At 36.1% G+C, this 25,862-nt stretch overlaps 1 protein-coding gene across 3 annotated transcripts in view; it reads right to left on the bottom strand.

Annotated features, from left to right (window-relative positions):
* pou2f2a (POU class 2 homeobox 2a) overlaps positions 1-15,463 on the bottom strand; it is a 96,472-nt gene extending 81,009 nt beyond the window's left edge. For all 3 annotated transcript variants that reach the window (XM_049480722.1, XM_049480724.1, XM_049480725.1), the window contains exon 1: positions 13,830-15,463. In XM_049480722.1, coding sequence (XP_049336679.1) covers positions 13,830-13,923 — 94 coding nt within the window. In that variant the 5' untranslated portion in view covers positions 13,924-15,463. The remainder of the gene's footprint in view (positions 1-13,829) is intronic.
* Between the last annotated feature and the right edge of the window lie 10,399 nt (positions 15,464-25,862).

The raw sequence follows: 25,862 nt of genomic DNA, 5'->3' as shown, positions 1-25,862 counted from the left end.
TTGTATTGTAAATCAGCAACACACACGGAGAGCTAACCAGGCTGAAGCACATCTTCCAAACATGGTGGAGGTAGATTCAAACTAGGGGTGGATTTACAATGAATTGATTTTCATTTAAATAACCCTTTATCATTTTATATAATATAAAAAATAGCATATTTTCCCTTTTGTGTGTAAAAAATTATATTTTATCCTTTTTTTTACACAAAAAAGGTACTTTTCTATTTTCTAAAGATGCAAAAATGGAAAAATAAAAAAATCCAGTCAAGATTCATTTTCTCAAATGCACTGTTATTTTTAACTTATTTATTTTGTTACATTTTAATTATTTTACAAAAAATCTGAGTTTTGGTAAGTTACTGTTTGCCAGATAGACATATTTTCTGTTGACTGTTATTTTTACAAGGAAAAAAAATAACATTCATTTTGTTGCAGAAGTGTATTCTTGAAATTAATTAAATAAAATAAAATAAATTAAAGTTTTTTTATATCACGCTGAGAATATCTTTATACATAATATCAAAAATACATATTTATAATGGACACAATTTGGCCAAACAAAATAGAGTAGTCTCAGACTAGATCAACTGACCCACTTTGATAATATCTGATTTTTTATTTTTGCATTTTTGGAATATATCATTAGATGTATGCAAAAATAAAAAAAGTCCAAAAATTAAATGAAGATGAATTTTCTCAATGTTTCTAAAATTCTGATTGTGAGGAGTGGAAATAAAAAAAAAAATATATATTTTTTTCCTCTTTATTATCCAAATGGAAAAGATGAAATAGTTAAGTTTTACATTCGTTTTTAAATCTCAAAATTAAACTGAAATGGTGACAGAACTGAGCTAATAAACGTTACACTGCTAACAAACACTCGATTTCGACTCATCAGTATCAGTCATGAGTATCATCTTGGTAAACGCACAGAAAAAAAACGTATTTTATTTACCTTAAATATCAACATAAATAGGATTTTATGATAAATAAAAATATTTTTTGAATAAAAGTCATGCAGTGTTAAAATCTGTTAAATCTAAAAGTGTTTTGCGAGATTTCTTGTGGGACAGTTCAACTCCAGTGTTTGATAGCAGTGTTAGCCTAGCCTGTATCCTGTTCTAAACTAATGAATCACACTTCAGATACGGGACATGTCTTGGCTGATCGGCTGTATCAGGGGTCATGGATCAATCATGTTCATTTGATTTTTCACCAAACCATTCCTGTAATTTCACGCCCACGTTTCAAACAATTTCTCAAAAGAATCTAACTGTTAGGAAACGATTCCAGCTGTCAAATTCATTCCTCTATTCCAGCATCTCTCCATCTTCCAAATATCATTCCCTCCTCTCATTTCTATATCAGTCTTCCAGGCACAGAACAAACATCTGAATATCTCCTCCAATATATCACTCCATCGGCCTCATATCGCTCAGAGCATGACATCTTTCTGTCGCTTTAAAAAAGCAATCAGTTTCCCAATCTGTTTATCCAGCTTCCTATCACCTATCCATCAGTCCGGCCATATCGCCCCCAGCAATCATTTCATCATCCATCTCTCCTCACGTCCATCTGTCCATCCACCCATCTGTCCGCCTGTCCTGCAGGTGGACAATATGAGAATCACTCTGAAATATGTGGATTCTATAAAGAGCTGCTCAATATATCAATTCAGTATCATCATCGTAATGTTCCACAAAGCAAATTAAATTCATTTAAAAGTTACAACTTTTTCTGGTTAAAGAAAAAAAAGGACAATCTTTAATCTGTAATCTTTTTAATGACATAACTACCATATCATATCTGACCAATATCATCTTTGACACATTATCTTGCAACATTAATATAGAGAACAATTATTGAATTATTTCTGGTGAAAATATATAAATTCCTGTTTATTCTTGTATTGCAAAACACATTGCACAAAAACTATTACAGTACACAATATGTGTATCATGACACAAATATATATACACAGCTCTGGAAAAAATAAGAAACCACTTAAAAATGATGAGTTTCTTTGATTTTACCAAATTTAAAACCTCTGGAATATAATCAAGAGGACAAGCCATCAAACCAAGCTGACCTATTTAAATTTTTGCTCACTAGGAGTGGAATAAAGTTATCCAAAAGCAGTGTGTAAGACTGGTGGAGGAGAACATGATGCCAAGATGCATGAAAACTGTAATTAAAAACCAGGGTTATTCCACCAAATGTTAATTTCTGAATTCTTAAAACTTTATGAATATGAACTTGTTTTCTTTGCATTATTTGAGGTCTGAAATCTCTGCATCTTTTTTTTGTTATTTCAGCCATTTCTCATTTCTCATTTTCTGCAAATAAATGCTCTAAATTACAATATTTTTATTGGGAATTTAGGAGAAATGTTGTCTGTAGTTTATAGAATAAAACAACAATGTTCATTTTACTCAAACATAAACTTATAAATAGCAAAATCAGAGAAACTGATTCAGAAAATGAAGTGGTCTCTTAATTTTGTTCCAGAGCTGTATATATATATATATAGAAACAGAGCTGACGATCCCTTATTAACACACAGAAGTAAAAGGAATCTGAGGGAAATCTGTTACACTCATTTTGTTGTGTGATGCACCTGCATTCGAAGGGAGTCAAATTATGGCAAGGAGGCAGAATTTGGCACAACACCGGCAGAACACTAGAACCGAATTAACAACACACAGCCATTAGACACACAATGATGACAAATCCCATGTGGTTGGTGACGAAAGGAGGTGGCAAAAATAATATAAAATAGTCTCCTCCACATCAGGTTCCTGAGTGGCACAACTGTCTAAGTGCTCTCTTTATTATCAGGAGATCATGGGTTCTAATAAAGAAAAAGCAGAGGAAAAACTGCTAAAAGAATTAGCTGTTAATGTTCTCCTTCAAGCATGTTGAACTTCAGGGATACTACATTTGCAATAGTTTTAGATGTTTATGTTTTAGAGCTTTATTTAATCTAGAAAAGAAACATGCAAGTCTTTCTTTTTACATGTGCTAGTTGCATGACGTGATGGAGAATCCCAGTAAATGGGTGGAAAGTGAAAATGACTAAACTGGCAAAAGCGTTGGGGGCAAAAAGCCTCTCTCTGAAACCAGGGGACAGGTATTGATCTTAGTTTTGCTCTTGCAGATCCAGACCCAGTTCCCCTCTAAAGCACTGCAGAAATCATCTTTATATCTGTGAAGAGTGCTTAAACTGACCGCTACTCTTACTTCTACTCACATATTTCCTTTATACTGCACTTTGGGGAAGCTCACCCATGGTGATTAAAGGCCTGCTGGACACTTCATTACCCACAGTCCCCAGTCTGTACAGTATTATAAAACTATAAACAACTATAAAACCAGCACACACACATAGGCACACACAAAAGACAAAAAGAAATAAAAGTGCATTTAAAAGTCTATAAATATATCAGAAGTCTTAACCCACGGTTAGTAACTTTCATTTTCCTGGAAAGATCCAATTTCCAGTACTACACAGCATTCAGAACGGAGATTAAAAGTTATAAAGTTATCACAACTTTAGCCCAAGACTAGATCCAACTCATGTCTAGAAAACTCGAAACTGTTAAAGGACCATTAAGGATTATATCTTCTGTAATAACTGAGATGATCAGGATGTATCATCAGATATTAAGGAAACATGCTGAGTTCAAACACTGGCAGCTCTTGTCAGCAGCTTCAGCCAGTATTTTCTTATTTGAACTGTGCGATACGTCAGATTTTAGCCTCAGAATCTGCCTTCTCCCATTCCCCTAGTCCCCATTTCTGCACTCAGGGTTGCCAGGTATAGACAACAGCACGCAAACAGTGTGCTACAGCCATGGAAAAACGAGCAAGCTGTCTATTTTTCTACTGAACAGGTAATCACTGAGCTTCAGTAAGGTTTGCTAATCTAAATAATTAACCACCACCACTAAAATAGTACAGAAGGGCATTTTGGACATTAAAAATGTATATGCTAACTGATTAGCAACTGAGTAAGACCTGTCAATCTGGCAACCTGCTTTAAACTCTATCTAATGTTTGGAACTTGGAAAGTATTTGAACACTTACAGATTACTTTTGTTTTTTGTTTTTGTCATATTTATATTTTTTTGATTATCAAACAAACTTTAATATCAGACAAATATACCCCGAGTAAGAATAAAAAGCACTTTTTTAAGTGAATTAAAAAATATCCAACCCAGTCTAGCCCACTGTAAAAAGTGTTGGCCCACACATAAAAAAATTTTAAATAATCACACTTTCTTGGAAAGATGAGTTCAATTTCACTACTAACCACAACCAGACCTGATTACTGCCAGACCTGTAGAATCTAGAAATCACTTACTGCAAATAGAACCTGTCTGACAACATGAAGCAGACAAAAGATCTCAAAAACAAGCAGCACATTATGCTATGATCTAAAGAAATTCAACAACAGATGAGAAAACTAAGTCATTGATTATCTATCAGTCTGGAAAATGTTTACAAAGTCATTTTTAAAGCTTTGAGACTCCACAGTAAGAGCTAATTATTCAGTCAGGGAGAAAACATGGAATACTAGTGAACCTTCCCAGGAGTGACCGACCAAACAAAATTATTTAAAAAGGGCATGAACAACTCATCCAGGAGGTCACAAAAAAACCCCACAACAACATTTAACACACATGCCTCAAGTAAGGTTAGTGTTAATGATTCAATATTAAGAAAGAGACTGAGTGAAAATGGTCTCCATGGGAGAATTCCAATGTAAAAAACACTGCTGACAAAAAAGAACACAATGACTTATTTCCCAACAAACATCCTGATAATCCCCAGTACTTTGGGAAAATATTCTTTGGGCTGACGAGACAAAAGTGGAACTTTTTGGAAGGTGTGTGTCCTGTTACATCTGTTGTTAAGCAATAAACTAACACATAATTTCAGAAAAAGAACATCATACTGAACCAAAACATGTTGCTGAAGTTAAATGGTTTGGGCTGCTTTGCTGCTTCAGGGTCTGAACAACTTGCTGTAATAGATGGAACCAGGAATTCTGCTGTTTACCAGACAATCCTGAAGGAGAATATCAGACAATCTGTTCATGACCTCAAGCTCAGGAGTACTTGCAGCAGGACAATGACCCAAAGCATACAAACACGTTCACCTCTGAATGGATTAAAAGTGAAGAGGTCTAGTCAAAGTCTGATTGAGATACTGTAAATTGATGTTAAACAGGCGGTTTATGCTGGAAAATCCTCCAATGTGTCTGAAATAAAACAATTCTCTAAAGAAGAGTGATACATAAATCCTCCACAGAGATGTGAAGACTCGTTGCCAGTTGTCTGTAAAGCTTGATTTCAGTTGTTGCCACCTACACTCTAAAAAACAGAGGTACGATATGAGTACTTTTTGTACTCAAACGTACACTCTTCATAATTGTTCCCTCAAAGGTACAATATTGATTTTTACAGGGTCAGATTTGTTCCCTCTGAAGTACAAAGTCATTTCTAACAGCTATAAGTACAGATTTGTACCATTTAACCAGCAGCCAACTAACTTTTCTTAGTGTGTAAGGTGGTACAACCAAGTTATTGGGTTTAGGGGCAAATACTTGTTCACACAGGGCTAGATTCGTTTGGAAAGTTTTTTTCATTTAATAAATAAACTTATCATTTAAAAAGGGCGTCTTATACGTACTCAGGTTATCTTTGTCTGATATTAATTGAGATTAAGTTTGTTTCAGTATGACAAAAAAGCAAAACCAAAAGAAATCGGCTGTATCTATTAGAGGTGTGCCAAAAAATCGATTCACATAAGAATCTTGATTCTCATTTACTACGATTCAGAATCGATTTAAAATGTCCCAAAATCGATTCTAAGGTCCAATCCCATTTCTTCCCTTGGCCCTACCCCTCACTGTAAGTTCACACTGCAGCGGCACGAAGCGTTTTTCGCTCCGCCTCCCACTGCCCAAAGCGACAAGTGGCCGCTGCAGTTTGAACTTACCGTCAGACCCACACAGAGCGTAGGTGTATGAGAATCACCGGTAAGATGGCAGAACAAGCACTATATTACCTTAGATTAACGTGTAGTTTTAATGTTTTATGGCAGAATGCTTCATAACAAGCATAAAAAAGATCGCTAGTAGTTAGTTTCCGTTTCTGTTAGCTAGCTAACTAGCTAACTTTCCAGTTCCACCTTAAATAATGCAACAGGTGGCAGCGGGCTGCAGCATTTAAGGCGGAACGGAAAAATAACAATAAGCTAATCAGAGCTAATTTCAGCTCCTCATCACAGAGGAATTAAGGAATGGACAATATGAATTAATTTCTCCACCTCCTGCCCCCTTTCTGAAGAAATACAACGGCCTAAAATTAACTAGTTAATCAGCAGCTGCTCCTGAACTTTAGCGCTCCACTGCTATCATCACATCAGCCCAGCAGCGTCACCTACACACCACCGCTAGTAGCCTGGTAATAAAGCAGTGTTATTTATTATTTATTTATTGTTCATTAACGTCATTGTGATATCCCAGTGATTCCTCTGTCACTGAAGACCCACATTCCTGCACATTTTATTGTTTTTGTAACACATTACCTGCTCCAGGACCAGTGTATATTATGGAGGCTTTTTTTCAATAAGATTCATAAGCCAGAAGCAGAAATTTTTATAAATCAAATCGTTTTGAATCAAAAATCGATTTTGAATCGAATCGTGGCCCCCAAAATCGGAATCGAATCGAATCGTGAGATAGTAAAAGATTCCCACCCCTAGTATCTATAATGTATAATATAGAAAATGTAGGAAACACAGTGAAGAGTGAAAATGTGAGTTAACAAGCAAACTGTTTTGAACACAGCTCCAGTCATCATTTCCAGAAACTGAAACTTTTCTTCGGCTCCTCTATTCTTTAGACAGCAGTGTACATCTTGTGGTGTAACTAGAATGAAAACTGAACTGCAGGCAGCTCTCTCATCATCTACTGTATGTGCCAGCCTTTTTAATCTGTGTTTGACAAATTATATTTTCAACAGATTTGGGAAAAAGTCCAAAATGAAAACTTTTTCCTTCAGAACAGCGAGGCCCTATAGCTCTCACGGCTCTCGACAGCTGGAGCTATCAGGATGTTAGCGGTATTTATCACACTGAGGGAGGGAATTGTTTTCAACCAAATACAAAATTAGCTGTCAGAAGACAAACTTATTACCCATTTCCCACCTGCTCTTAGAAAAAGCCATCTAGCTAGCACTGCAACATTTTTTAAACAACTGTAGACTGTCTGAAAGGGCTGTTTTACTTGAATTTAGCACTACTTTCAAAACGTAAGCAGCCATAGATTGTTAGACATAAAGCTGAAACCATTGTTATTTATGCTATACACAGGAAAAAGTGTGGCAAGTTTATAAATATAAAGACTTATAAAATAAAACTCATTTCAAAGCTGTCTGACCAGTGGTAGGATGGTTCTCCTCTTATATGTGAGTCTTGGGCTGAATCCCATTTTACCACTTGGCCCTACCACTTACCCCTACCCCTTCTTTTCGAGTTTAACAGTTCCCCTTGGAACAGAGTTACAATAGAAAGGGATACAATCCTCCCCCTAAGAACTGGGACAACCCTTCATCAGGATCGCTGATGTTCAGTTATCTAGCTATCTGCTGGTTAACTAGTTAACTTTAAGGCATTATATATAGGGGGCAAGGGGTTCAGAAATTAATTATTATTGTTCATTTCTTTAACTAGCTTTTATTTTTTTATTGTTCTGTTTCGAATTAGCTTTTGCCGTCTGTTGCACCATTTAAGGTGGAACGGGAAAGTTAGCTAGCTAACTACAAACTGAAACAAACTACTAATGATCTTTTTATTCTTGTTATGAAGAATTTGACCATAAAACATTGAAACTACACATTAAACTCTAGTAAATAGTGCTAATAGTCACTTTGTGTGAACAAGCCCTATCCCTTCCCCTAACAAGAATCAGGACACCCCATTGGTCATCCCAAGATTTCTTCCTCCTCCAGCTCTGAGCTGTATTTTTTGCCCGATTCTCTGTCCTGTGATCACAATTCTGTAAAGCTGCTTAATGACAACATCAGTTGTAAAAATCGCTATACAAATAAATTTGATTTGATTTGATAAAGACAACTTTTCTAACCTTTTCCAATCTAAGACATGAGAAACCACAAGGCTACAGGCTTGGGCCACTTTCAGTGTTTTACTGATCCATACGACAAAAAAACAACTGGGCGACAAAATGTTCAAATTGTTTGTCAGCTAATTTATAATGTATGTGTGAGAACTGTGAGGGAGAAAGAGGGAGAGAGAGAGAGAGAGAGAAAGAGATGTTGGTAGGCTGAAGCAGTAAAGCATGCCGTATTGACATCTTTCTTGTGTCTATTGATTTCCCATTACGCTGCTAACAAACTCAAGCTGATATTTTGCCATTGACAATCATCTTAACCCTGGGACTCCCACGATGCACACCCACACACACACACACAAGCACACATACACACAAACAGATGCACAAACAAGCTCACACACTCTCGCTTCACATTACATGGTAAACTGCCCCCCGTGTGTTTGTGTGCTAGAGCATTCAGGTTTTCAGATGCGAAAAACCACGTGAAGCTTGTTTGTAAATTGTAATTTTGCACCTAGTTTGTAGCCACAGATTCACTATTTGGGCAAAAGTATTGAGACATCTTCTTCTCATTCACTGTTTCTTCTGAAATGTTTTGGCCCAACTAATTAAATAGGTCATTAGTTGGGTCTGTATTATAATACACATAAATACAGATGCTACTCAACAAAAGCCGTGTCAGTAAAGCACCATTAAGCTGGATGCATGTTGGAGCCATGAGTGAAGGAGATTTACAGTAAGTTTGTAGTAAGTTAATTCTATTTTTTTCCTCTCTCAATGTTCCTAGAGGCTGCTAGAGTAGTTAAACAAGATGTTTCTCACTCTTAGTAAATTTATATCTCACTCACATTTTCCACAAATTCCACCTTAAATGCCACCCTAAATGTGGCACCTCGACCAGCAGTTCCAACACAAGCTGTAGTTTTAGTCCAGCTAATATTAGCAACAACTTTCATTTTTCTTCTCACTCAATGTTACTAGAGCCTGCTAGAGTAGTTAAACAAGATGTTTCTCATTTTAGTAAATCTTAGTAAATTTCTCACTCATTTAGAGAATTTTACATTCCACCTTAAACACGGCTGCAGTTACAGCATTCTTTAATCTCTTTTCTTACTTTTCTTTTCTGACATTTGGTAGAAGTGTTTAAGAATCACAGCCAAGTGTATATTTACATTATATAAACTGTTGTTGTTTTATTATATATAGTAGAATTATATAATGAAATTAATGTAACTGTCAGGTTAATTCTTCATGTAAACATTATTAATAGTTCCTTATACACTTACAACAATAGTACAAAGAAGGTTTGTTTCGTTAAATTAAATACTGGAAATCAAACTTAGCTTTTTTCTTCTCTATCTGATTGATAATTGATTAATCAAAAAAAAAAACTACAGATTATTCGGTTAGTTGCAGCAGTGTCGAACAGAAATCACACCAACATTCAATGAAGGAGAACCCCGCCCCCCCCCCCCCCCCCCCACACACACACACATATTCTACAAGTCAGTGCACTGTTCTTTAACTTCCAGGGTACATGGCAAAAGTCATGGGACACAATACTAGCTCATGGCATTTAATTGTATTTGGATATTTTTGAATGCCAAAATCATTATTGAGCAGCATGGTGGCTTAGGCACATTCACATCCCAGCACTGGGGTCTTGGGTTCAAGTCCCTATCTGGGTGGAATTTCCATGTTCTCCTTGTGTCTGTTTTCTCCCACAGTCCAAAATCATAGACATCAGGTAAATTGGATTCTCTAAAATTACCTAAAAAGTGTAATACTAATGTAAAAATGTGATATGTGTCAGTTTTTGTGTTTAAGTACTGCAGTCCTCCTAATGGATGGTCGTTTCCGGTTAAGAGTACGCTGTGCGCTATTGGCTGCCGTTTCTCACCAGTGTTTGGATGAGTGCCGAGTATAAACTTTCATTCATACGGAAATCGTTAATGTTCCAACCAATACTACAGCCAGTTTTGTGGAGACAAAAACAGTCAGGGATGAAACAGTGTTTAAGTGGTGCTTTGCATCAAAGACACTGCGTGTCCTTCTTTAGTTTTAACGCAAGAAACTAAAGACAAGCGTGAGGTTTACAGCCTGACACATGCGCATCAGTAATGAGCGAGTCTCACGCACTCCAGCAGTTCAAGCTTCCCACTTCCGGCTCCGAAGCTCAAACTCGGTTTTCCTCACGTGCGCTCATTTTTCACCCTGTCATCCTCTCCCACTTTCTCCTCACTGTTCCGCAATCCTTTTTTCTGCCCTCCTTTTTTATCTGCTTTTGACATTCGCCATTTTTCAGCAAAGAGCGGCGCAAAACTCCTCCTTCCCTCGCTCTCTACTGTGCTAATCTCCGGAGAGAAAGTGAGAGAGAGAGAGAATGAACTGAAGCATTGAGAGAGAGAGAGTGTGTGTGAGAGAGAGAGAGAGAGAGAGAGAGAGAGGCTGGCTTTGAGACTGTACTGAATAAGTCATGGATGGGAAGAGTCATGTTTGAGAGAAAAACGTTTACAAAAGTCGGGGCGTCCTTGTGAAAAGGTGATTTTGAAGTTTTCTGAGCAGTTTGGACTAAATCTAAATAAAAATGGGATATATGGGGGGTTTTACAGCCGTGAGTAGGGGTGGGCGATATGGCCCTATAATATCATGATGTTTCAGAGTATTGTACAAAAATGAAATAATGATATTCTTGGAGATATGACAAAATATAGATTTTTTTTAAAGAAAAGAATTTTCAAGAATACACTACTGCAACAAAATAGATATTATATGTTATTTGGCTATATATTATTGCATACAATATGATATATGGCTCACTCCTAGTTAAGATTTTCACCAGATTGTAATAGAAGACAATGATCCAACATCATCAACATCCAACAGCTCTGAAAACAAATAAGAGACCACTTTAAAATTATGAGTTTCTCTAATTTTACCAAATTGAAAACCTCTGGAATATAATCAAGAGGAAGATGGATGATCACAAACCATCAAACCACCAAACTGAACTGCTTGAATTGTTGCACCAGGAGTAAAGGCATAGAGTTATCCTAAAGCAGTGTGTAAGACTGGTGGAGGAGAGAATGCCAAGATGAAAATGGTGATTAAAAACCAGGGTTATTCCACCAAATATTGATTTCTAAATTCTTAAAAAAAAAATTTTATGAATATGGACTTGTTTTCTTTTTCTGCATTTTTTGTTATTCCAGCCATTTGTAATTTTCTGTAAAAAAAAAAATACTTTAAATGACAATGTGGGAGAAATGTTGTCTGTTGTCTTTAATTTTTTTCAGCGCTGTAGATATGAACAGTATAAAATCCATCAATCACACATTGATAGAGCTAGGTGATATTTTAATATTTTAATATCTTATGATACATTGTGTTTTGACTCACAGACAAAATGAACTAGGAGTGGCAAATTCTTAAAAACTCCTATTAATATATTTTCATGCATAGTGCAGTGATTTATATTATAGTATAGTAATTTTTTGCACTCTCTCTAATGCAATGAAATGTACAGTTGGGTCAGGGTTCCTTAGGCTGTGATGATATCCTGCGTATGATATATGCATATAGTCGATACAATAAGAAAATGTATCACGATAAAATAAAATATCAATAAATTGCACTTGCATATGACTTTTATAAGAATTTTCCTAACAACTATAAAACTATAATCAAGTCTTTTGTCATTTCTCTTCACTGGCGGAGAGTATAGCCCCGGGGATATCAGCATCGGCCCATAATGCCCATATTCCCAGTGCACCCCTACTATTATTCACCATATGGATCAGCGCCTTTCTTCCACACATCCTTCCTCTGAATGTATTTACCTCAGGTAGCTTTTAGATCTGAGAAACTCTTAGGGAAACCCTGGTTATTCTTATTTACTCCACCCTGTTCAGTCCCTCCTCCAGATCTTCCTCCACAGTGAACACAGACCACCACCATACTAACCGACTACCGCTAATTCAGTTTATACATCATGGTTTCTTCATCTAGCTAGCTAAAACATATCCTGCATGCTAGTTAGATTGTTAGCTAGCTACAAACAAGAATATAGTAACTAACAGAGGTGTCAAATAACAAAGTACAAATATTTTGTTACCTTAATTATTTTTCAGACGACTTTTTACTTCTACTTCTTACATTTTCACACAATTGTCTAAACTTTCTACTCCTTACATTTAAAAAATATCCTTGTTACTCCTATTTCATTTCATTTTGTTTTCATCGTTCAATAAAACCCCTATCCAGATAAATCTCTCCATCCAGATAGAGTGAATCTGATTGTGATTGGATGTAGAGAAGTATAAACATATACCATTCCGACACCCTATTGGTTTATACTGTGATCCATCACATCAGCACACGCCCCCCCCCCCACACACACACTCCAGCAAGAATATAGCAGACGTATGTAGCCTAGTATGAAGCCTAGTAAGAAGATGATCCGTGCAAAAACTCAAGAGAACTTAAGCTCTCGAAACGTTCACACTAAGGTTTAAGTTTAATATGTTTACATTGTACTAAAATACATTCATTTTCAGTGGGCATATATGCAGCTGAAACACTAGGGAGCCTAGTGCACCCCAAATTTATCAACATTAATTTTTTCATTTTACTATAACATTATAGTTATTATGGCTTTTAAAAAATGTGTTTTGGGGAGGGGGGTAGTATAGGCTGAATAAGCTTTTGTACTTAATGGCATAATTTTTCCCTCCTTACATTACTTTTACTTTTATTTTATAAGTAGTTTTAAACAGTACTTTTATAAACACTTTTACTTTTTTTGGAGTAAAAAGCTTGAGTTGATATCTTACTAACTTCTGTAGAAGTATTTCAAACATTTTCTACAATATACTTCTACCTACAGAGTAATGGATGGTAATAATCACCTTTGACACCTTTGATAATAATTACTGAACTACTGTATGTGAAACATTTTGTTGGAGCTCAAGTTCTGTTCTCTTCATTATTCTCTGTAACTCCAACTCTCTCTTGCTCTTTATTTCTTTTTCTTTTCTTTTCTTTCTTTCGTTCTCCTCGTTCGTTCTCTCTCTCTCACTCTGCTCTCTCTCCGCCGGCCCCCCGGAATCGATCTCCGGGCCTGGGATCGATAAGCTGGCATGAATATTCCCAGCCTGGCCGGCTAGGAGGCTTTTCAGTGCGGGGAAGAGGCAGACGGAGCCGGAGCCGCGGAGACCGAGGGCTGGAGGAGGCGAGCGGCGCGAGCGACCGAAGAGAAGAGGATAATCGGGGACGTGCTAAATAAATTCTAACGGGGGAGCTTTTTTTCACTAGCTTCGGAAACAGACAGACGCTTTCTTCTGAGGTATTTTTATTTTTTATTTTACCATTTTTTTGTCCTTTACGTTTTAAACACTTTTTAACACAATTTAAAATTATTTTTTATTTTTAACGTACAGAAATCAACGTGTATTTTTTGTTTAATAAAAAGGAACAATTCAGCTTCCACTCTTTCCACGTACGGACGGACGGTGGGGGGAATTTATTATTATTATTATTATTTGTTTTTTGCTTTTTTGGAATGGATACAAAGGAACAGAAAAAGAGAAGATGATAGAGGATGGACAGAAAAGACCTGAGACATTTTTGACGGACGAGTATACAAGTGTATATGTGTGTGCGCGCGCGCACGTGTATGTGGGTTCCTTACCGGCGGGTGCGCGCAGAGCCAGCGGGGACTTGAGGCGCCAGGCACGCGGGTCCGAGCTGGGCAGCATGAAAGGCACCGGCAGCGGCACGAACATGATGATGATGATCTGATGATCCTTTGCGCCTCTTTCTGTCGCTTTTCTCTGCTTTATTCTTTTCCTTTCTTTCTCTTCTGCTTTCTTTCCTTCGCTTCTTTCTGTTGGTGTATTTTTTCTGCCGTTGGGCGGCGCGGTTCACTTTCTACAGGCTTTTGCGTTTTCCCTCTTTTTCTCGCTAAGCATCAGCAGCAGCGGTATCGTTAGTGGCAGCGGGAGTGGCAGCAGCAGCGGTAGCCGTGGTAGTAGTGGCAGCCAGTTAGGTTATCTAGGCTGGGGCTGTTGGTCCTTGTTCGTGGCGGAGTTTGATGGGAGTCTTTTTGGCATCGTTGTATTTTTTTATTTGTATATTGTATACAATATTTTACTTGGGCTTTAAATCAGATCATGTGTGTGTGCTGGATAATAAATAAAGCCCAATTTAATAAGCCCATATTGTGTGTAGTAGCAGACACACACCTATTGTTATAACCTACACACAGGCGGACGGACACAAAAGACTTTTTACTTTATTGTAAAAAATATTTCCCTTAAAAGTTATAGTCTGTTTATAGCTAGTATGCTACAGACTTCATATATAGCTTAAATAACAAACTATAGCAAATTATGCTGAGGAATTTCCCTTTTTTATATTTATTTTTTGGTTTAAATGCCCCTGCTGAGTGAGGTAAAAAGTGGATATTTATTAATTAGCTAAGCTAGCTATTCAAGCTGGTTCGTTTTTTTTAGCTAGCTAGATAGCTTACTTTGGTTGTCTGGCTTGTCTCGTCCTCTCTGCATTTATTTCTAAAGCTGGCTAATACATTTGAGTATATGTATAAAACAACAGTTATTATTATTATTAAATAGATGTTCTCATTTGGACATATGCTGCACGTTTGTTTTTGGTAATTAAATTGTTTTTGGTTTGTTCATTTATTTGGTCTTTAGCTATTAGGTTTTTTTATTATTAAAAAAGAAAAGAACTCAAGCAGCTACATACTAGCTACACATTCATCACACATTCAAAGTCGCCAAAGCCTAGTTTTTGCTGTTATTATTATTATTATTATTATTTATTATTATTGTTAATAGTATTTCCTGCTACATAACGTTCTCATTTGGCTATAGCTAATATATCTGTAGTATTATAGATATATTAATACTATACACACCTAAAAACGCTGGAAAGATATGTAAGGCAACATAATAACGTGCTCTCTCGCGCCCGCCTTCGCCCCTCCCACGCGCCCTGTCACACGCCAGTAATTAAAACGCAATCAATCGATAAATAAATAAATAAATAAGCAAGAGACGTAAGTAAATAAATAAATAAATACCGCGCGAGCATGAGGACGGGGCTCGTTTCGTCGCTTCTCTTTTTTGTCTCGTTTTTTTTCTCCGTGTCTTTTTCTCTCTATTTTTGTTTAAAAATCACTCCTCTATCCTGCCGTCCATCCGCCTGCGTGTTTATGTTGCTCCCTCCTCGGCGGCTCTCTGCCTCCACGCTGCCCGCAACATAGAAACGAGAGCAAAACCCGCTACAACTCACACATCACATCACCACCTCACCCCTCCCTCCATCCCTCCATCCCTCCCTCCCACTCTCTCTCTCCCTCCCTCCTTCCCTCTCCTCCCTCCCTCTATCAGCCTCCCTCTCTCGCCTCAGTCTCTAGCTCTCTCTACCCTCTCTACTCTCTCCGGCAAGGCCACTATCTTTGTAATTACACGCTTGATTATGGCCAACGGTCGAAATTTCCATCCGCCAATCACGTTGCGCCGTCCAAAGATCTCCACCAATCCCGATGCAGTGTTCCAAAACGGCGCCAAACTAGAAGGATCTCAATGTTTGAGAATTTAAAAAAATATTAGTGGTTAAGAAATTTAATTTTAACAGTCATTAAAACACTAAATAGAACTGACACATTGGCACAATGTCAATTCTAAAAAAGGTGTATAGACCAAATGTGTAGACTTGATGAATAGATATTAATTCATGGGTCCTTCCTATCTTGGATTTTAATATTTAATATTTTAATAGGGACTCTCCAATCCTAGCAAATTTTAAATAATATGTCAACAAATAGTGTGCCAATCTACCCCCTCAGCAAATAGTGTCGCAATCTATCCCCTGAACAAAGTATCGCAATATATCCCCTCATCAAACAACGCTAAGATCTACACCCTCAACAAATATTGTCGCAGTCTATCCAATCAACAAATAGCACCGCAATCTCCCCTATCAACAAATAACGCAGCAATCTACCCCAACAAATAACGTTAAGATCTACACCCTCAATATGTCAACTATCAACAAATAGCATCACAATCTACCCTCTCAACATATAACGCTGTATTCTACCCCATCAACAAATAGCACCACAATCTACCCTATCAACAAATAACCTCGCAATCTACCCCTCCTTAACAAATAATGCTAAGATCTACTCACTTAACAAATAACGATAAGATCTACTCCCTCAATATGTCAGCAAACAACAAATAACCACACACAATCTACCCTCAAGAAAAAATCTCAAGACAGTTGAGAATTTGGCCATATTTTGCTATAGAAATAACTGTGCTAACTGTCACTAAACATTAAAAGTTAGTCTGGTTTAGTGGGTGTGGTTTTCTTCTGTTACATTACATTACATTACATGTGAACATATCCATCCACATTTTTCCACAACTAAACTGTGGTCTCCAGCCATTTTTATCCCTATACCTCCAACTATTAGGGTGGCTGCCTCAATGTCTTGATGCTCATGCTGTCTCTTAAGGCAGCACCTGTACCTGCACAGCGGTGTAGTGATATAAATCCCAGGAACTAAAAAAAAAAAAGTTGTATTTTCCTTGTCTGCAAATAATGTTTGCATGTTTGATGTGCAAAAAAATCTGTTGAATGTGTTGTAAAAAAATATTGAATACTGAATAAATGTATTTACTCGAACTTAAATAAACTATATCTGAAATGTGTTCTGAAATTCATGCTGTTGTTTGCTTCGTTTGGCCGTCAGTTAGCTGTTAGCGCCATAATTTACCTGTAACTTTAAAGATTTTCCAGAAAAGAAAGTTGTCATTGTCTGTTGGCTTTATGTCTTAAGTAGGACACTGCCTTTCAGTTCTTATCGTTATTCACTACCTAGGAATCAATCTGTGACAGCCAGTCTGGTTAGCTCAAAAAAATCATTGCCTCAGTGTTGGCGTTTCCCGACTAGCGCACACACGTGCTTACACACTAGATTATTGTCAGTATGGATTTTTTAAATAGAAAAATCTATAGGCTAAACACTGCGGAATTGATTGTGTTGTGTTCCCACTCTCCACATTTCCCACTGGGCCAGGACTAGAAATCACACAAAGCCTGTCACTACAGCATGCTAATGATTAGCTAAACGCCTCAACAGAGCTCCCAAACGGCTCAAATATTCGATTAATTCCATTAGTTTCCACTGTTATTAGCAGTCGTAGCAGATGAAATAGACTAGCATAGCACCTTATAGAGTGTCTGTGGTTTAGTGGAACACGGGGGCACTCAATAAAGCAATAAATCATGCAAAGCCAAAGCCTGTCAGCATAGCACGCTATTGATTAGCTACAACCCTTAATTCAGTTTTCAAACAGCTGGGATGTTGGATTAATTCCATCAGTTTGTACTGTTGTTAGCAGTCATAGCAGATGAAATAGACTAGCGTAATGCATAATTAAGTGTCCTTGAGTGTAGGTTGAATGGAACAGTAAATTAATTCAGTAAATCAATAAATTTTGTAGATCTTGTCACCATAGCATACAAAGGATTCACGCAAAATCCTAAAGAGAATTTCCGAAATTCAAATGGAATACTAGATTAATTCCAATAGTTATAGAGTGTCTATGGTTTAGTGAGACTCTGGGGGACTCAGTAAATCAATAAATCATGCAATGCCTGTCAGCATAGCATGCTATTGATTAGCTAAACCCCGTAATTCAGTTTTCAAACAGCTGGCATGTTGGATTAATTTAATTCCATCAGTTTGTACTGTGGTTAGCATTCAAAGCAGATGAAATAGACTAGCGTAGTTCATAATTAAGTGTCTTTGAGGTTTAATAGAGCTGTGGGTCATTCAGTAAATCAATAAAATGTGTAGATTTTGTCATCATAGCATGCAAAGGATTCATGCAATGAATTTCAGAAATTCAACTGTAATACTAGATTAATTCCATTAGTTTTGAATGTTATTAGCAGTCGTAGCAGATGAAATAGACTAGCATAGTGCATTATATCGTGTTTAATTATAGGTTTAGTGGAACTCGGCTACTGATTAGCTAAAACCCTTAATTCAGTTTTCCAACAGCTGGGATGTTGGATTAATTTAATTCCATCAGTTTGTACTGTTGTTAGCATTATTAAGTGTCTTTGAGGTTTAATAGAACAGTGGGTCATTCAGTAAATCAATAAATCTTGTAAATCTTGTCACCATATCATGCAAAGGATTCATGCAAAATCCTAAACAGAATTTCGGAAATTCAACTTGAATACTAGATTTATTCCATTAGTTTTAAATGTTATTAGCAGTCGTAGCAGATGAAATAGACTAGCATGATGCATTATAGCGTGTTTAATTAAAGGTTTAGTGGAACTCTGAGGGACCTTAGTAAATCAATAAGTCATGTAAAGCCTGTCTTTACAACCTCCTACTGATTAGCTAAAATTCTCAATGGAATTTCCAAACAGTTAAAATTAAAACAGTTAAAATAATGGATTTGTCCCATCACTCTGTTGCTATTTGCACAGGAAGAAGATCACACCTTAAAGACTTATAATACTTAAAGGGAACATATTATGCAAAACTGATTTTTTTGTGCTCCAAGTGCCCCAGAAGAAAAAAAACTAAAAATCTGTTGTCTGTATGTCAGTTGAAAGGGTTTGGTTCAGAAATCATATGCTTCTATGAGTTGTTTGAAAGGATCCCTTATTGTGACAACATGGTACCATCTTTCAATCTTCGACCCCCACCAGAGCCCCCACTAAATCATTAGAAGAAGCACAACAGGATTAACCAGCAGACTTCGTCTGAAGGAGGGATCTGTACCTACTGTCTACAGCAAGTCAGCAGATGAGGGAGTTAAGTAAGTGTACTAACACTTACTTAACATAAACATAGGACATGGCCAGCAACAGCTTATTTGCATAAATGTGACAGAGGCTTTAAATAGATAATTCTGAAAGGGACTGAAATTGCCAAGAATAGAGCTGGTGAGATTTTTTAATGTGATTTTTTAATGTAATTTTGGAGAAAGAATCATTTTGCTTAATGAACATATTTTGTATTATAGCCCATAGACCTATTCTAACTTGTGTAAAAAAGGAGGTATAATATGTTCCCTTTAAAGGACCTGAACATTCCTAGTAAAAAACAAATAGATTAAAGTATACTAAGCATTATTATGCTATAGTGCACTAAGGTGTTCTTGTAGCCACTTTATTATTATTAGTATATTTAAAGAGTGCTAAAATAGAACAACTTTTTTGTACTTATTTAATTTATTTAATTGTATAAAAATAGTCCAAAAGTCTTACCTAAATTGTGCTAAGTGTACTTAACTGCACTAAATGGAACTATTTAAAATATACTTAAATAACATTTAAACATACTACTTAATATTTGTAACCCCATATTTTAAATACTGTATGCTTACAGTAAAATTCTAATACATTTAATGAGTATCACAACTGTATCACATATTATACACCAGGTATATTAGAAATGTACTAAGAATATGCTTCTTGTTCCTGTGTTTTGTAAGAAACACACTTCTAGTGTACTTCATTTTTTTACACACTTTGCTAAAAATGTATTTTAGAATGATATTGTATTACATTAAACTAAAAATGTACTTCATAGTAGCATATTTTTTTTTAAATACACTATTTTGTACTTTTTCAAGTGTGATCAAATTTTAATTTCAAACTTTGAAATGAAAGCTTAATATTAATGTACTTTTAATATGTTTTAAGTACGTTAAGTACATAAATATGTTAGCATATGTAAAGCATACTTAGACATTTCTCATTATGTTTTCAGTATATTTCATATATATTTCATATATATATATATATATTTCACCAGGGATGTAGGTGCTTAAATATCATGATAGATGCTTTTTATCGGTCAAAGGCTGGGTATGTTCTGTCTATTCTGTCTAAAATGATTCTGAATTGTGCTGAAAGAATTAGATCAAATCATGGCAAAAGTATATGATTCACTGAATCATTTCCTATAGATTTGTAACTGAATAAAATCATGAGGTAAGAAATGAACACCTCTTAGATCTACACGTCTCTCTCTCTCTATCTTTCTCAAAGTTTAACTTCAAACATTTGATGAAAGCTTTATTATAATGTACTTTTAATATATTTTAAGTAAGTACACAACTCTGTTAGTATAGTTAAAGCATACTTATACATTTCTCAATATGTTTAAAGTACAATTAAGTATATACAGTTGGGTGATTCTCACGAAATCAGACTAATGAGGTGGCATTAAGGAGTGTGATGAACAGGTAAATGCTATCAATTTGGGAAACACTGGTTTATAAACATCTCATCAAAGGCTATATTGGAAGTGATTAAAAGTAGACATTGTGATATTTTAAATTATGTATTTTTTATAATTTAGTGTGAAATTCTCAGTACCGCAACGCGTCCATTGCTGAATCTCGGCTCTTCAATTACACAATTTTAATATTTAAAATAAATAAATAATAAAAAACTTAAATGTATCTCATAAAGTAAATTGTTACAGTCAATAAAAATGTATTACTTGGAATTCATTGGTAAAAGAAAAGAAAATATTTAGAAAAATAACTTTGGTCAGAACCAATGTTCTCAGCCTCCGCAACAATTTTCAAGCACCATTTAAGACCACAAGGAACAGAAAAAAACCAGCCATTTTGAGAGGGGGGACACCTTTTAGTATGACACCCAAGATGGCTACCAGGTAAGCACCTAATTTTATACCTCTCCAGATAAATGTTAAAAACTTGGTTGTCAGCGAGCATACACAACTTTTTGTTTCTCATTACCGAAACAGCTAGTTTTTAATGTTTAAAAAAATGAAAATGTTATTGTGTTTTGGGAATTTTTAAGGTTTTTAAAGTCTAAATACAAAAAGCTAGCAAAAGTTTAGCCAGGCATCATGGTGGCCCCACAGAGATCAAAGAAGGTTAAGGTCCCTCATACTCCGCAACAGCCTTCTCATACACCGCAACAATTTAAGGCCTGTTGCGGTAGAGAGATTCACTGTTGCGGTAAAGAGAAATTAATGTTTTAAGTGACATGAACTTATATATATATATATATATATATATATTGTTTCATAAAAAAGCCTTTACTTACTTATAATAAACAATATATAAAACAATACATGATGCAATTTCAGATAAAAAACAGATTTATGTAGCAGGGCAGTGACACCCATATAACTTCCGCATAAGATATAAAAATAATATATAAAAATAATAATAATATATATATATATATATATATATATATATATATATATATATATATATATATATAATATAAATTTCATATATATAATATATACATTTCATGAAACAACTTTTATTGTTATAAACTGTTAATAAAGGTTGTTTCATGAAATTTATTTTTATAAACTTTTATTGTTATAAACTGTTTATATGTATATATATATATATATATATATATATATATATATATATATATATATATATATATATATATACACATTTTATGAAACAACCTTTATTAACAGTTTATAACAATAAAAGTTGTTTCATGAAATGTATATATTATATATATGAAATTTATATATATACACACATATATACATTTCATTAAACAACTTTCTTTAATTTTATCTTTAATTTTAATTTAGTTGCACATTGATGTTTACATTTTTCATGAGATTAATGCTTAATACAAAGATGTTTAATGAGATGTTGAATTGCTTGTTTCATACTTAAATATTTAATTTCAATTTAGTTGTACATTGATGTTTATATCTGTCATGAAATTAATACTTAATAAAAAAGTTGTTTTATGAGATGTTGAATTACTTATTTTGTATTTAAACATTCCATTTCAATTTAGTTATACAGTGATGTTTAAAGTTTTAAGGAATTTATGTCTAATGAGGTATGTTGAAATTTGTTTTATTAAAATACACAGTTCAAAATAGGATATTTTCACAGCTTGAGTCTTACTGAGAATAATTTTCAACAGCAAATACCACATTTTGTTCAATATTACTACTCCATACAAAACTCAAGAAGTACATCATTAGAATTTGTTATTTATTCACAGCATTCACACTCTGTGTTTGTTGTGTAAAGTGTTATTGTTAATTAAGTAGGAATCCTTGTAATGACTCTCTTTACCGAAACATTGACTCTCTTTACCGAAACACCATTCTCTTTACCGCAACACATATTTATTTACTAATTATTTTACTGTTATAAAACAAATTCTAGTTTATAATGGTATTTGGATAAATTGTATTTCTTCATAGGTCATCTGTACTAAATAAGAAATTATACATGTAATTTTTCAGTTAAATATCCTGAAAAGACAGGACATGAATCATGAAATCTGTTGCGGTAATGAGACAAATCATAAAATAAAAAAAAATGGGAAACTTATAAATATAATATTTTCTGGGTTATATACACATATGAGCACAACTGTTAATAATATCTATTTAAAAAGTAACAAATGTGTAACTTTTAAACCATATCTGTTCTGTGTTATCATGTTGCGGTACTGAGAATGTGTGTGCTCTGACTGACTAAAATGGTGCAAAATATACAGAAAAAAATTATAAAATTTAAAAAAAAAAGTATTTCTAAAAAGTTCAGACCCTAGTCTTGCATAACAAAAAGAAATTTTATATTTAAATGCCTTTTGAAATTTTTCAAGTGTGAACCCTTTTAAATCTGTTTTTCGTGAGAATCACCCAGTTGTGGTCAAAAGTTTACATACACTTGTAAAAAAACATAATGTTATGGCTGTCTTGAGTTTTCAATAAGTTCTACAACTCTTATTTTTCTGTGATAGAGTGATCGGAACACATACATGTTTGTCACAAAAAACAGTCATAAAATTTGGTTCTTTCATAAATTTATTATGGGTCTGCTGAAAATGTCACCAAATCTGCTGGGTCAAAAATATACATACAGCAACAAAATTTGTCAATTTTGGTGATGTAGCGAGTTGTGTCAATCAAATTAGCTTCATGTCATGGCCTCTTCACTTCTTGTAAGTGATTCTGATTGACTACAGCTGTTGACTTCTCATGAGCCCATTTAAATAGGGCTCATTTGACCCAGTGATTAGACTCAGCTACAAAAGCTACAATGGGAAAGTCAAAGGAACTCAGTGTGGATCTGAAAAAGCGAATTATTGACTTGAACAAGTCAGGGAAGTCACTTGGAGCCATTTCAAAGCAGCTACAGGTCCCAAGAGCAACTGTGCAGACAATTATACGCAAGTATAAAGTGCATGGAACAGTTGTGTCACTGCCACGATCAGGAAGAAAACGCAAGCTATCACATGCTGCCGAGAGGAGATTGGTCAGGATGGTCAAGAGTCAACCAAGAATCACCAAGAAGCAGGTCTGCAAGGATTTGGAAGCTGATGGAACACAGGTGTCAGTCTCCACAGTCAAGCGTGTTTTTACATCGCCATGGACTGAGAGGCTGCCGTGCAAGAAAGAAGCCCTTGCTCCAGAAAAGGCACCTTAAGACTCAGCTGAAGTTTGCTGCTGATCACATGGACAAAGATAAAACCTTCTGGAGGAAAGTTCTCTGGTCAGACGAAACAAAAATTGAGCTGTTTGGCCACAACACCCAGCAATATGTTTGGAGGAGAAAAGGTGAGGCCTTTAATCCCAGGAACACCATGCCTACTGTCAAGCATGGTGGTGGTAGTATTATGCTCTGGGGATTGTTTGCTGCCAGTGGAACTGGTTCTTTGCAGAAAGTAAATGGGATAATGAAGAAGGAGGATTACCTCCAAATTCTGCAGGAAAACTTAAAACCATCAGCCCGAAGGTTGGGTCTTGGGCGCAGTTGGGTGTTCCAACAAGACAATGACCCAAAACACACATCAAAAGTGGTAAAGGAATGGCTAAACCAGGCTAGAATTAAGGTTTTAGAATGGCCTTCCCAAAGTCCTGACTTAAACCCCATTGAGAACATGTGGACAGTGCTAAAGAAACGGGTTCATGCAAGAAAACCATCACATTTAGCTGAACTGCACCAATTCTGTCAAGAAGAGTGGTCAAACATTCGACCTGAAGCTTGCCAGGAGCTTGTGGATGGCTACCAAAAGCGCCTAGTTGCCGTGAAAATGGCCAAGGGACATGTAACCAAATACTAATGTTGCTGTATGTATATTTTTGACCCAGCAGATTTGGTGACATTTTCAGCAGACCCATAATAAATTTATGAAAGAACCAAATTTTATGACTGTTTTTTGTGACAAACATGTATGAGTTCCGATCACTCTATCACAGAAAAATAAGAGTTGTAGAACTTATTGAAAACTCAAGACAGCCATAACATTATGTTTTTTTACAAGTGTATGTAAACTTTTGACCACAACTGTGTATATATATATATATATATATATATATATATATATATATATATATATATTTACTGAATAATTTTCTATAGATTTGTAACTGAATAAAATGATGAGGTAAGAAATGAACACCCCTTAGATCTACATCTCTCCCTCTCTCTCCCTCTCTCTCTCTCTTTCTCTCCCTCTCTCTCGGCCACATGACATCCTCAAGTGGACTGAAGTAGCAGGACGGGGGTCTGGTTGTCCCTCGCGTGCTCCCCTTACACTCAGGCAGCCCCTCCCTCCATCCCTCCCTCCCTCCTGCTCTCTCGCTCCTTCCAGACAAAAGCAATTATTTCTTGTAGAAATATAGTGTGGTTGCGGGACTAAAGGGAAGGGGAGAGGAGGAGAGAGAGAGTGTGAGATTGAGGGAGAAGGAAAATAAGATGGTGTTGGAAAGGATGTGGAGCTAACACCTCTTCCCACTCTTCATCCTCATCCTCATCTTCCTCGTCCCCATCCCTTCTTCCCTCCCAGTGATGGCCTGGTGTAACAGATAACACACACAGATACACAAGCATGAGCTCGGACAGACTCACGGACAGACTCACGGCTCTGGGTTTGGGGGTGAGACAGTTCTTCAGATAAATAATCTGGGGAATTATTATTTGGATCATAAGTGAGCTGTAGCTAAGGGTGCTTTCACACCTGTCTCATTTGGTCCGGACTTTCGGACTGTTCAGTTTGGTCAGAACCAAAGTAGCAGGTGTGAAAGAGGCCGAAAACCACGGTCCGGACCAAAGGACCAGAGTTTAGTCCGACCAAGAGAGGTGGTCCGGACCATGGTCCCGTTCTCCTGCAGTGTGAAAGCACTTTTCTGGATGGCTCGAACTTTTGGACCAATTACAGGAAGCTGAGCAGGCGTTCCTCAGCAACGGCAGCAGCAGAAGAAAAATAAACAACTACTACTGACTGCAGCCTGCGGGAAGGCAGAGTTGGATGTCCAGCACGTCCAGTCCCACCCACTTCGTCCACGCCACGCCTCGTCAGTCTCGCAAGCTTGTAGTGTATACACAGTATTTAAGTCGGACCACGCGGCACATTATAGCTGTGTCTCAATTCAGGGGCTGCATCCTTCGAAGGACGCGGTCTACGAAGGTGTGTCCTTTGAAGGATGAGTAGGCTGCGATGGCAGTACTGAAATGGGACAGTCTAACCTATGGAGTATTTCCTGTTTCCTGTTTGAGATTCTACCTGCCACAACCAAAATCAGAGCTGAGAAATGAGCCAGAGATTTTGATTCTGGTTTTGCTTCAGACCACAAAATACCAAATGAATTAAGTCCAGGTTAATTAACTGTGCAATT

This window comes from Astyanax mexicanus, chromosome 6 (assembly GCF_023375975.1).
Source record: "Astyanax mexicanus isolate ESR-SI-001 chromosome 6, AstMex3_surface, whole genome shotgun sequence".
Lineage (NCBI taxonomy): Eukaryota > Metazoa > Chordata > Actinopteri > Characiformes > Acestrorhamphidae > Astyanax > Astyanax mexicanus.
Note: the sequence above shows the minus strand (reverse complement) of the source record. Positions and strands in the feature narration are given on the sequence as shown.